At 46.2% G+C, this 13,000-nt stretch overlaps 1 protein-coding gene across 1 annotated transcript in view; it reads left to right on the forward strand.

The window, feature by feature from the left end:
• Positions 1–13,000, forward strand: part of ITPKB (inositol-trisphosphate 3-kinase B) — a gene marked incomplete at its 5' end in the record, with an annotated part of 109,360 nt that continues 96,360 nt past the window's right edge. The window contains one exon of the mRNA XM_027775204.1: positions 1–1,623. Within this exon, the coding sequence (XP_027631005.1) occupies positions 1–1,623 (1,623 nt within the window). The remainder of the gene's footprint in view (positions 1,624–13,000) is intronic.

The raw sequence follows: 13,000 nt of genomic DNA on the forward strand, positions 1-13,000 counted from the left end.
AGCAGCAGCAGCGTGGGCAGTCCGAGTTGGGCGGGCCGCCTGCGAGGGGACGGGCAGCAGGTGGTGGCCGCCAGTACCCTCTCCTCGCCAGGGCCGGAGGAGGCCAAGAGGAAGCTGCGGATCCTGCAGCGCGAGTTGCAAAACGTGCAGGTGAACCAGAAAGTGGGCATGTTCGAGGCGCACATCCAGGCGCAGAGCTCCGCCATTCAAGCGCCTCGCAGCCCGCGTTTGGGCAGGGCTCGCTCGCCCTCCCCGTGCCCCTTCCGCAGCAGCAGCCAGCCTCCTGGAAGGGTCCTGGCTCAGTGTGCCCGGACTGAGGAACGGAGGACAAAGTCCTGGGGGGAGCAATGTCCAGATACTTCAGAGGCTGAGACCGGGAGGAGAGGAAGACCAAGCCTGTGCCCCTCGAAGGACAAGGAAGTTGTGGCATCTTTCCCGGACCCTGACACCCAGACAGAATCCGAGGCTCAGGGTCCAGCCGCTTTGGTGCGGATGGAGAAGGATGTCCCTGCCAGTCCCCCCTGCGCTTCTCCCAAAGCTGTAGAAATTGACGAGAGGGTCTCCCCTTCCGGAACTCGGAGCTTCCTAGCTCCCTCACTGGGACTGCTCAGAGCTAACTTAGTGACAGTCACAGAAGTGGCATCGGGAGCCATATCCCCCGAACCACACTGTCCACAGGATCCTGCCCTCATTGAACCGTCTGAGCAGGCCCTGGACCTCAAGGGTCTGCCCCCCGGGGAGGTTGAGGAGCAGTTTCTGCGCAGTGAGACAAGCCCGGCCCCGGAGAGGAGCGGACCCTGCGGTGGAGAGCCCCCTGGGAAGGTGGGGAAAGGAAATCTACCGTCTGGCATGCCCAGCTTTGGGGTGTCTAAAGTGGGCGAAAGGCCAGAGGGGACGACTGTGAACACGCAAAGCCCAGAGCCTTCTGATGCCCTGAGCTGGTCCCAGTGCCTCGAAGACCTGGGGTCGTTAGACCCTGGGGATGCCCGAAGTGAGGCCTGGGTGGCCAGAGGGCAACCCTCCAGTCAGGAAGACGGAGGAGGTTTGTTTGAGGGCAGCTGTGCAGCACAGTGGGGAACTGGGGAGGTGGAGGCCAGAAACCCTTCTAGCCGAGTGCTGGAGCCTTTGCCCTGTTGGGAGGCAGCAAAAGACCTGAAAGAACCTCCGTGCCTTCCTGCAGACAGGTTAGCGGTGCAGCCTGGGAGCTCCAGGGCTTGGCGGGACCCCATGGAGGAAGCAGGTCTGGCTTGGACGCGGGGCACAAGGGTACAGTCGGAGGGAACTTGGGAAAGCCAGCAGCAGGACGAAGACACCCACCGCAGCCTGGACTTGTTGCGTCTGGATCAGAAGGACAAGCCTTCCAGAGAGACTCTTGTCCCCAGCAACATACCTGCTGTCATCATCACAGACATGGGTGCCCAGGAGGACGGGGGTTTGGAGGAGGTGCAGGGAAGCCCTCAGGGCACCCTGCCCCTGAGGAAACTGTCCTCTTCCTCAGCCTCCTCCACCGGCTTCTCCTCCTCCTATGAGGACTCTGAGGAGGACATCTCCAGTGATCCTGAGCGCACCCTAGACCCCAACTCAGCCTTCCTGCACACCCTGGACCAGCAGAAGCCCAGAGTGGTAAGTCTTGCTCTGCGATCTCTCTTAAGCCCATTCTGCTCTCAGCACACCTCTGATGTTCCTGTGTCCCTTTTTGCTCACTATTTACTGAGTCATGAAGACTCTGACCAGTGCTCTGGGAAAACCACAACTAACGATTCTCTCCAGATACATTTGCGAGACAGGGAGAGGTCGAGAGGGGGAAGTAGGGAAAAGCATCTATTTACTATTTCGTTTGCACAGTGAATCTGAGCCACTGCTGCTGCCATTTCCATGTACATCTTTAAAAACAAGTTTATAAGGTACTTCCTGTAGGTTACCACCATTCTTGGGGAGATGCTATTCATGAATGTCACTAAACAATTCCTGATTAGTCTCCAGAGAAGGAACAGAACTGCTGAGTGTACCTTTGCTCTGATCAGTGAAACTCGAATTCTGCGGTCTATTCAGACCAAGGAAAACTGATGAGGATACCATTGAATGAACTCAGCCTTTATGAACAGGCCAGAAAAATGAGTAACATAATTCTGTGTCAGGGCCCTGAACCCTGTCGATGTGGTTGTGGCTGGTCTACTGTGTGAGGAACGACCAACCTCAGTAAGTTAGGTCCAGACTTTACAGTATTAGTGTGGCCGGCGTAACTAAGGTGCAATTTGATGGGTGAATTAAAATGAAAACCAGGCTTTGAGCTGATTAGCAGATGGCTTCTTTGGTATCAGAATGCTATGTTAGAAGAATTGCATCAGATAGGCATGTGGTGATACCTCCTGGGCAGATCCTCTTCATGCTGTGCCTTTTTGGGTGGTAGAGGCACATTTCAGGTACCTGTTCCCGCACGTGTGTTTTGGTCCGTTACACTGACTTCTTGTTCTGGCTATGGCAGTAGAGAGGAGTTTATTTCTCTTACATGGTTAATCTCAGTTGTAAGCTGTTTTCACTCTTGGGATGATCAGAGTGTTTTACAGAAGACGGAAGAGTTGAAGCTAGCTAGCACTTCTGAAACGGTCTGGACTTTGTCTTAGCTTTCCCAGGAAGTATGGGGGACTTTCCTAGTTCAACATACAAGGGCTGGTTGTGCTGGCGGAGGATATCTGTGTTCGGTTATAGCATGTAGCCTTCCGATGTCACCTCGAACATCCAGGACGATTCATTGTACCTCTGTCACTCCTTCCACCACAACGAGGAGCTTCTTATTTCTACTCTACCTCTTTCACTGAGGTCATTTTGGGTTCCACAGCACATTTCTCTCTGTCAGTTCCACAATCACAGTCTGAATTTTTGAAGACCGGGCATTTCTCTTTATGAAACCCCGCTTTTGGCAGATGATTTGGAAGCAAATGTGTATGCAAAATCTGGCTGCAGTCAGCCTGGCATTTTGTGCCAGAATGGGCCGCAGGCATCCTGCATGTGCTGTCAGGCATTGGGCATACCACTTCTAGAGGGAGGCTGGTCCACCTGGAAGGGGGTGTTGGTCAAGGGCAGGTGGAAAGTGCTTCTCCCTGGAGGTGTGGCCTAATTGCTCTGCCTTCCTGTAGCTGGGGAGGCCTTAGTGCAAAAGGCAGGTCCTCTGACCCACTCCTCCCATTTTCTTTTGAAACGCTAAAGCCTAGCTGCCTAGCCAAAGTCCTTTAACTTGTTTTCCAACTTTCCATTCGCCCTTTCTAGTGGTGGATTAGTAGCTCCTATTGGCTGGTTGTCAAAGTAGTTTGTATGTCCAATGTTTGAAAAGGGCTCTTGTTGGGAAGTGAGTTAAAGGGGAGATCAGTAATGACAGGTGATAATTTTATTTTTCATTTGCCAGAGGGATGCCACCTGAGAAAGCAGAGGGTTAAGTGCTGTTTTCAAGTTCTCTAACAGGACTAGAGGCAGAAATGAGGCCTGCCTGCTGTCCAACTACCTCCCACCTTTTAAAACAGGTTTCTAGACACCGACATGAGTAGAGCCAGGGAAAAATCCCCTGCCAGCTTCTCTCTCTGAAGCATGTGAAGCTGATGAGGGATGTGGAGGGGAGGAAGATGGAGGTGGGGGTGGGTAACCAACTGGAAATGATGGGATCCTAGGGACTTTTGAGCTTTGGTTGAGTGCTTTCCTGACAAGGAACACGTTTCTTCTGTCGATTATGCTGGAGCCTTATCTGTGACACCAAAACATTTGCTCATTGGGTCAAAAATCACTTGATTACCTGAGGTTGATATTTTGTCTACAGAAGACCAGACATCTTGATTGTGCCTTTTCAGTGTCTGATAGATAAAACCTGGGCCAGGACTGTCTGACCTATGGCTGTACTAGCCATATGTGCTCTCTCTTCTGGTCTTCGCTGTTCTGCCTATACTGCCCCGCTACCCTACAGCGGCACACGCTCCCAGATGCTCACACTTGCTTCTCACACATGCTCATGCACAGATTTGAAACAACATGAGCAGTGATGTTGGATGCACACCCAACACCTGGGCCTCAGTCTCTCCTAGACACTGAGATTTATTTATTTTTTTATTTGCCTACCTTCCCACGAACTAAAGCTTTTCATGACTCCTGGAGCACGTTCTGCCCAGAAGTGATTCTGCGTGATGTCGTGTAGGAGGTGGCACAGCGTGTCTGCCTATGTAGGATCAGAGCCTTGGAATTTGCTCAGAAGTCATTGTATGCCATAGCCACTGTGCTGGGGCTCTACTCCAGGTACATTCACACTTAACTAGTCTATGAGATCTGAACAAGACTGAATTTCACTGAGCAATGGTGTTCTCTCTTTTGTTCTGTCAGGCAGCTAAAAATTACCCGGCAGTTTCTTTACTTTCCCGTATAATTCCCTTTAAGAGGATCTGGGCCATTGAGACTCTAGCTTAAAGCACTATATTAAATTATGGATGTATTATACTTTAAAAATTATATTTTATTGATTTATTCTGAAACCATACTACCTATTATAGGCACACACACACAAACAAACAAACAAAAAAACAAGCAAAACAAAACAAAACATTAATCTAGTTAGCAAGCAGGTATGTGAAAAAATGTAATACAAATTCTTGCCTGCTTGGTGCTTACTGTTTTTAAAGGGCCATTGGAATTTTGTTTACTTTTTTATTTTTTTGTACTGACTTCTTTTCTTTTTTCTTTTTTTTTTTTTACTGGAAAACTAAGTCATGTACCTAGCAAAAAAATTCAGTTTAAAATGTTTTTTTTTTTTTTTTTTTGTATTGAAAAGTATATAAAAAATTTCATTTTGGAGTTGAACTGAACTAAAATTTTAAAGCCTTAGAAGAGCTCTTTAAAAATGCATCTTGGGGCCAGCAGGTGGCATAGTGGTTAAGGTGCTGGACTCCTACAGGGCCAACTATTGTTCGAGTCCCGGACCTGGTGGTTTGCTTTCTCACTTTTCCTTTCTCTCTCTAGTAAAATTAAAAACATAATAATAAAAACAACAATAATAAATAATAGAAAAAGAGTTTCTTAAAAATGTATCTTCTTTTGAGTACTTTTAAGTGGAGAATTTAGGATGAGAATGGTGAAGGCCCAGATTTGTGGGGTTATGAGTTTAGGTGGCATATGCTGTTTTTTTTTTTTAAAGATGGGGCATCCTTCTCTCTCAGGTATGTGAGAGGATCTTCCTGGTAAGTCCTTAACAGCCTGTAGGTCTGGAAGGTTCCAGGTCATCTATGTGAGGTTCCAGGTATTACTTTGGTCTGTTTAGGCTTGAAAAAACCAAGACTCAGAAAGGCAACGGGACCCAAAAACACACTCATATGACCTGGCTCAGTGGTCTCCTTTTAACATGTGCACTTTACATGGGGATAATCTCATGGGACCCATCTGTTAGGTTATTGGGAAAGTCATGACATATTTTTCTGTTTTTCTATGCATCATGACCTTGCTGACAACCCAATAGTTCTGTTTGTGGCTGTATGATTCTAGACATTTGATTCAAAATCCGCTGTGTGCATCAGTATGTGAAGTAGGCATCTAGGTGACCAGAAGTGTGACGAGATTTCTTTGGTATGGACCTCGGGCAATGAGGTTGAAACTAGGCACCTTATAGTTCTGTGCTTTTACTTGAGACCGATTGATCGATCTGCCTTACTTGAGACCGATTGATCGATCTGCCTTATCTTCTGTGTCTTTACCAGAAGAACTGTTCTTTGTAATATACTATTGAAAAAGCATTCATGGGCCAGCCAGGCAGCATGGTGGTTAAGGTACCAGGCTCCCACTTTGCTGACTACGTGGTTCAAGTATCAAATCCAGCGGTTTGAAAAACACAGCAGATACAAAATCCTGAGAGAGTGGAGAAGGGATTGCAGCTTTGCTTTCTCTCCCTCTCCTTTATCTCCCTCTGGAGAGCACACCCATACTATAGTGAAAAAAAAAAAGCATTTATCACAATAAGTTAAAATCTTCATTAATAATCAAGCTGATGGTAGAGACTGTGCTGGAAACCAAAACATCACTTCGAAGACCTTGTTTTATCAAAGATCAAAGCATTGGGCCAGCTTAAAATTCTTTCAAATAAAAATGAGGTATTGAGGAAAGGGGAGATTGAGTCCCCCATTGTTCCTTTAAATGCAGATATTAGGCTTTGCAAAAATTCAGCTCAGGAGTTACCTAGACTTTGGGTCTTCCAAAAGTTGGTTGCCGCATATAGAGAAATACATTTCAGGTTTCCATCAAACATTTTCAGAACTTGCATTTTTTAAGCACTGCATCACCGCAGAGTCACTTTTCTAACCTGTTGGCACATGCCTGCTAAATGCAGTTACAGATTAGATTAGCTCTCTGTAGTTTATTTATATTTAGGAGTATTGATAACATTGTTTAGTCTTACTTTATTTTGTCTGGTTTCAACTTAGTCATCTGATGGTAGAATTTTAAAGTACTTAATGAAAATGACCGTATCAATTTATCTTGCTAGAAGAAGCTCTTCAGCTTCAGATAATTCACACATTTGTTCGTTAGAATTAGCTCAGGGACCCTTCTCCGCGTGTTGTGGTCACTCAGAGGCAGCACGTTGTACTCTCAGCTCCATGACAAGCCTTGCTGGGATTTAGGTAGAGTTGTGAGTCATGTATTTTTCATGAATGGAGGCGCTCATTGTTTACCAAATCACATGAAACCCAACTGTGAGTCTGGTAATATGAAAAGCCCTTTAGAGTACCAACCGTCTGTTTAGGATGTTGTGTGCCCTGTTCTCCTGAGACTGTGTGCCCTTCCTATGACAGCATGTTATTAACTTACTGACCTACGTGACGATGGAGCAGACTATCCTTCATTTCCCGCAGACCCATGGGTCCTGCGTTTCTGACTGTGGAGGGCCCCTTGGAGAACTGGAAGTACCGGCTGACCTGGTCCCATGATCCTGTAGGCAAACTTGGCTTCCTGTAGTTCTGCCGCTGAGCTTTGAATCTCCTGGAGGTACTTCCAGATACCTTGTCATCTTCTCATTGGGCTCCTTTTATTCACCTCATCTTCCTGGTGGAGACAGCAGCCCTGATCCATTTTTTTTTTTTCAGGAGTGAACTGTGATTTTAAAGGCAGTTCAAGTCTCCGTAGTTGAAAGACACCAAAAATACATAAGCTCTCATTAGTAAGTTAGGCCTTTGTGCTAACCCTTTAAAAAAATAACAGGGGGGAACCAGCAGTTAGCGTAATGGCTATGTCGCTGGACTCCCACGTAATCTACCGCGGTTTGTGTCCCGGACCCAGTGGCTTAAAACTCACGCCGGGCGCGTGTGCGTGCGTGCCCAAGATCCCGAGAGGAGAATGGAAGAGAAGGGATTGCGGCGTGACCATCCCCCCTGGGGGGGTGATTTCTTGCTTTCTGTCTCTATGTCTCTCTCTGTCTGTCTGGCGAGCGCACGCGCCCTACAGTGAAAATCTCTAAAAAAAAAAAAAAAAAAAAACAAACAGGGGCCGGCCCAGTAGCCTAGTGGTTAAGGAGTTTGGATCTCACATGGCTGACTGTGGTTCGAATCCTGGCCCTGTCAGCTTGAGAAATGTGCCGAGTGTGTATATGTATGTGCCCAGAATTCCAACAGGATGGAGAAGGGAAAGAGATCGCAGCATAACTACATCCCACTGTGGGAGTGCTTCTCCGTCTCTTATTTCTCTCTGCTTCTCTCTGGTGAGCACACATGCCCTCTAGCAATTAAAAAAGAAAATAACTGGGTCAGCAAGTGGCGTGGAGATTAAGGCACGGGATCCCACATAATCAGCTGCATGATATGAATCCAGATCCAGTGGCTCAAAAATTACACTGAGTGTGTGTGTGTGTGTGTGTGTGTGTGTGTTCCCCAAATCCCAAGAAGAGACTGAAGAAGAGATTGCAGTGTGGCCATCCTCCCTAAGGATCATTTCTCACTTTCCCTCACTTTGACTCTGTCTGGTGAGTGCACATACCCTGTAGCAAAACTCAAACAAACATAAGAAAACAAAAACAAAACGAAACAGAAAGCTGCTGCACACCATGGTTGTGTGAAAGCACTGATCTGCATGGTTGGAAGCCATGTGGTATACAGAGGGTTTGGATCCTGAGCCTACATGAATCGTACTGGAGTTGCTGTACCCAAGACCCTGACTGGCTGGAGGGCTAGAAGAAAAAGATTATAGTTCAGTGAGACCCTGTGGAGGATGCCTGCCTATCTGTCTCTCTTTCAAGAAAATAAAATTTAAAAAATAACAAAAACGTTTCTACAGCTTCCATAATTAACCTTGTCTAACTCTTGTTCCGGGAGAGGCTTTATAGGTCATTTTCTCCATTACCCACGTTTTACAGATGAGGAAAGCAAGGCCAGAAAGGATTCAGTACAGTCTCGGGACCCGTGTTTACGTTTTTCTTTTCACCTAAAAAATGTTCTTAGTGAGAAAGTTCCTTATTCACCCTTGAATATCCACCTTGGTTTTAATCACAGTACATTTAAACCACTTATTAAAGAAATGGATGAATGAATGAATAAGACAAAATATTTCTGCTGAATTATCTACCCATAAAAGAAACGTTGAGCCATCTGAAAGATGAAGAACAAAGAAAAGGAGAAAAGAAGAATGAAGGCAACATCAGCGCATATTCCATTGTCCTGTGGCCAGAGGAGTAAGAATGCTGGAGTTGGGTTTAGACGAACAGGATCGACACCCATTCTATAGGGCTTGCAAAATGGTGGAAGCAGGCGTGACCCCATGGGGTGGCAAGTGTTCCCTGATGTAATATTTATTTACTTACTTATTTCGGAGAGGTTTTTTGCTGTAGAGTGTGCATGCTCACCAGAGAGACACAGAGACAAAGCGAGAAATGAGTCCCTGGGGGATGGCCACACCACAATCCCTTCTCCATTCTTCTCCCAGGATCTTGGGCATGCACACACACACACACCTGGCGTGAGTTTGAAGTCATCAGGTCCAGGACTTGAACTGCGGTCAGGCATGTGGGAGTCCAGCGACATAACCACTACGCCATCTGCTGGACCCCCCTGATGTAATATTTATACAAGCGCCTGTCACAGCACCTGGCACATGGACGAGGGCAATGTCTGTTAGTGGGGGTGGAGCTGGGAAACATTGTGAGTTCTAATGAGGCAACATCTCTCCAAAAATTCTCTGGGCCCTTGGAAGAAAGGCTCTGCAGCAATATTGGTTTATGGTCCCTTCTCATTTCAGTACAATTTTGGAAAATCATTGGAATGAAATTAATTCCTGAAAGACCAGTATTCACAGGCTACCTGTGAATTCCCGAGCTGTTACCAGATCACAGCATTTCTTGAAGAATAGTTCACTGACCATTTAGAATAAGGTTGGTTTTACCTTCCATCCCTGTTTCTAATGTAGCTTCCTGCAGGGCCAGGGATTACTTTAAGGCTTAGATTCCAAGAGCCAGGAGCGAATAGCTTGGTCAGCAGAAATGCACACCGTATGCAGGCCTTGAGGGATGAGGTCAACCTTGACACGTTTTTGCAGTGTTTGTGCAGGGAAGACCACTCTGATGTTTCTTTCTCTTTTTTAATTTTTAAAAAATTTTTTTGTTATCTTATATTTTACTTTTTTTGAAGTTGACCAGAGAGAGACAGTGAGAAAGTAAGCTTACTTTTTTTGAAGTTGACCAGAGAGAGACAGCGAGAAAGTAAGCTGCCAGGTCCGGGACTCGAACCGCAGTTAGCCATGTGGGAGTCCAGCCGCCTCAATCACCGCGCCACCTGCCAACCCCTCTGATGTTTCTTTCTTGAAAGCAGGGCCTTGTGAGTTTTGAGCAACAAGGAGTGACTGGTGGGAATCATTTCACTGGTAAGCCAACACCCAGGCTTTTGACTAACTTGTCTGGTGTGTTTCTGGACAATTCATTAAGAATTCATGGTTAGAAATCTGACCTTTCCCCTTGTTTAGCTTTACTTGGGCATTTTATTGATTTGTTATCACTTAATGAAAACCCCATTCAACAAAAGATATCCCTTCAGCCACTACTTAATACTTATGTTTTTTATTTCCAGCAGTTTTTACTTCTCTTTTGCTCTAAGCCAGCTACTAAGTGTTCTAAGTAAACAAAAATTAAGAACTAAAAACAATAGGATGGGGACCAGCAGTTAGCGTAATGGCTATGTCGCTGAATTCCCATGTAGCTGACCGTGGTTCGAGTCCTGGATCCCGTGGCTTAAACTCACGCCAGGTGCGTGTGCGTGCGTGCCCAAGATCCCGAGAGGAGAATGGAGGAGAAGGGATTGCGGCGCGGCCATCCCCCCTGGGGGGTGATTTCTTGCTTTCTGTCTCTCTGTCTCTCTCTGTCTTTCTGACGAGCACACACGCCCTATGGCAAAAACCTCTCAAAAAAAAAAAAAATAGGACACAGAATGAACCTCTGTAATTCATATTTATGTATGATTTCATTTGAGGCATAGAGAAGATATGTTTTTATTTCCCCATCTCTGAGTAAGTAGGAAAATGTCTCATTCAACCTGGGGTGATGGTGGTTAATTTTCAGCTAAGGAGGATCCTCCCTCGTTAAGCTCACTGTTATCCTGTTAATCTAGCATTTTACTGTTGTGGTAAGATTCTGGGTGGAAAGGGAAAATGAGATGATACAGCATCTCAGACAAAGGCATTGAGATTATTTCCGTTGACCTGGTGACCAAGATTAGGTTTTGCTTAACCAGAGAGGGTACTGTGTATTAATGATGCAGGGTGGGGCCAGCAGGGGGCATAGTGATTAAGGTGTTGGACTCATACATGGTCCACCATGGTTTGAGTCCTGGCTCCTTCGCCTTGAAACTCATACCAGGTGCAAATGCATGCATGCCCAGAGTCCCAAAAGGAGAATGGAGGATAAGGGATTATGGTGTGGTCATCTCTCTGGGGGTGATTTTTTGCTTTCTGTCTCTTTGTTTCTCTGACGAGCACACACTTCCTATAGCAAAAATCTCTTAAAAAAAAAAACATGCAGGGTAAGGGCCCATCCTTGAAGAATGCCTCAGAAAGGGTGGTCCCTTTGCTCACATTTAAGAAGGTGGTCTCAGTACGTTGAGGGGAGGTGTGAATGAGGTGCTTTTGCCTCTGGCTTTTGGGCATCAGACAGTAGTTTTCTTTCTTTGTCCCTCTTAAAGGGCTCTCTGCATTCTGCACCCCACCACCACCCTCCATTCATGTAATCGGAATGAATAAATCGATGGTATCATTTTCCAAGACGAAGCTATAATACATTTTATAGTACTTGTGGTTAATGTTTTCATACACTTACAGGGAAAGTTCTGCCTGCTGCAAGCCCTAGGTATCTGGTTCCCTGGTGACTGGCCATCCACCCAGCTCAATCTGCAATCTCTCTTGGTATGCTGAGAGTTGGTGGGACCCGGGCAATAACAAGGGAGGTCACTGCACCCCCAGGCAGTTTCCAGCAAGTGTTTTTCCAATTTCACTAACATTCTTTCCAGGCTCAGCTCAATTTGTTTTCCTCTTCTCTATGGCGATTGATGGCTGACCAGGACGTAAAGTGTGTAATTCAACAGGGCCTCCTGTTAAGTGCTTCTTCCCAGTTGTAGAGGAGCTGGTGTTTGCCTAATCCTTTGGTCATGCATGCATGTGTAATATTCGCTTGTACAGTTAGCTGTCTGGAGAGTCGATGCAATAAAAAATTCCTTATAACCCTATGGAGAAATGCAGACAGGATGCTGGCTGGTGTGGGGAGGAATTTGGGAGGATCACTTCTGTAATCCTTATCTAACCTGAATCTATTAGCAGGAAACTGAAAAGGCCTGTGTACGACAATGAGATAAACAGTTTAATCTCTTAACAATGTCAAGTGGAAAATTCAGTTGCCTGCCAGCAGCTTAAGAAATGGCTAGGAGATTTTGTTAGGGACAAATAATCCTGAGACCCAGATTGCTGAGCTAAGGATAGGAAAATTGGTTGCTATGCGTTAAAACTGGGAGGTTAGAAAGACTGCTAGAGGTTGAAATGCTACTAGAAAAACCTTTTCAGAAATAAAACTTGTTAGCATAGAGGAGACCTTCTGAGTGCACTGTAATTGGTTTTTCGGTCTGTTTGGGGCCACTGAAATATTTTCCTCTTTTTCTTGGTTCGTTTTCTGAACCTCGTCCATAGTCATCACAGTGCTTAGCACTCATTAACTGATACTGAGGATCTTGCTAATTCCAAGTCATTTGGAAGATGGAGCGCCTTCTCTGAGACCTTTGCTGGGTGGACCCCAGGAGCGCAGTATGCTGGAAAGCCCAGTGGCTCGGTCTCAGCCCTAACCTCGCGGGGCTTGGTTTCCTCCTCTGTAGAAAGGGTGTGGTAGTCTTCCTGCTGCTTTCATTTGTTCTTTGTGAGACTCAAATGAGATCATATTCATAGTCATTATAGTATTAATAATATATGTATTATTTCTTGCCTAAACTGGATCCAATGACAAGTCCTATGGTGGTGTTTCCAAGTGTTCCAGATAGACGATGACAAGGGCAAGCACCACGCGCATGGGAGATACTCCAAGAACAGCCTTTCTATCCACAGCAGAGCCCGCTCTAAAGTGGACACAGCAGTGGGGGGGGGGGGCTGGCAGTGCTAAGGGGACCCCTTGACTGAAGGATTTTCTCCTGTCCCAAGGATCCTCTTAATGATGCAGGGTGGGGCCAGCAGGGGGCATAGTGATTAAGGTGTTGGACTCATACATGGTCCACCATGGTTTGAGTCCTGGCTCCTTCGCCTTGAAACTCATACCAGGTGCAAATGCATGCATGCCCAGAGTCCCAAAAGGAGAATGGAGGATAAGGGATTATGGTGTGGTCATCTCTCTGGGGGTGATTTTTTGCTTTCTGTCTCTTTGTTTCTCTGACGAGCACACACTTCCTATAGCAAAAATCTCTTAAAAAAAAAAAACATGCAGGGTAAGGGCCCATCCTTGAAGAATGCCTCAGAAAGGGTGGTCCCTTTG

The sequence above is a fragment of the Tupaia chinensis genome, unplaced genomic scaffold (genome assembly GCF_000334495.1).
Source record: "Tupaia chinensis unplaced genomic scaffold, TupChi_1.0 Scaffold000532_1, whole genome shotgun sequence".
Classification (NCBI taxonomy): domain Eukaryota; kingdom Metazoa; phylum Chordata; class Mammalia; order Scandentia; family Tupaiidae; genus Tupaia; species Tupaia belangeri.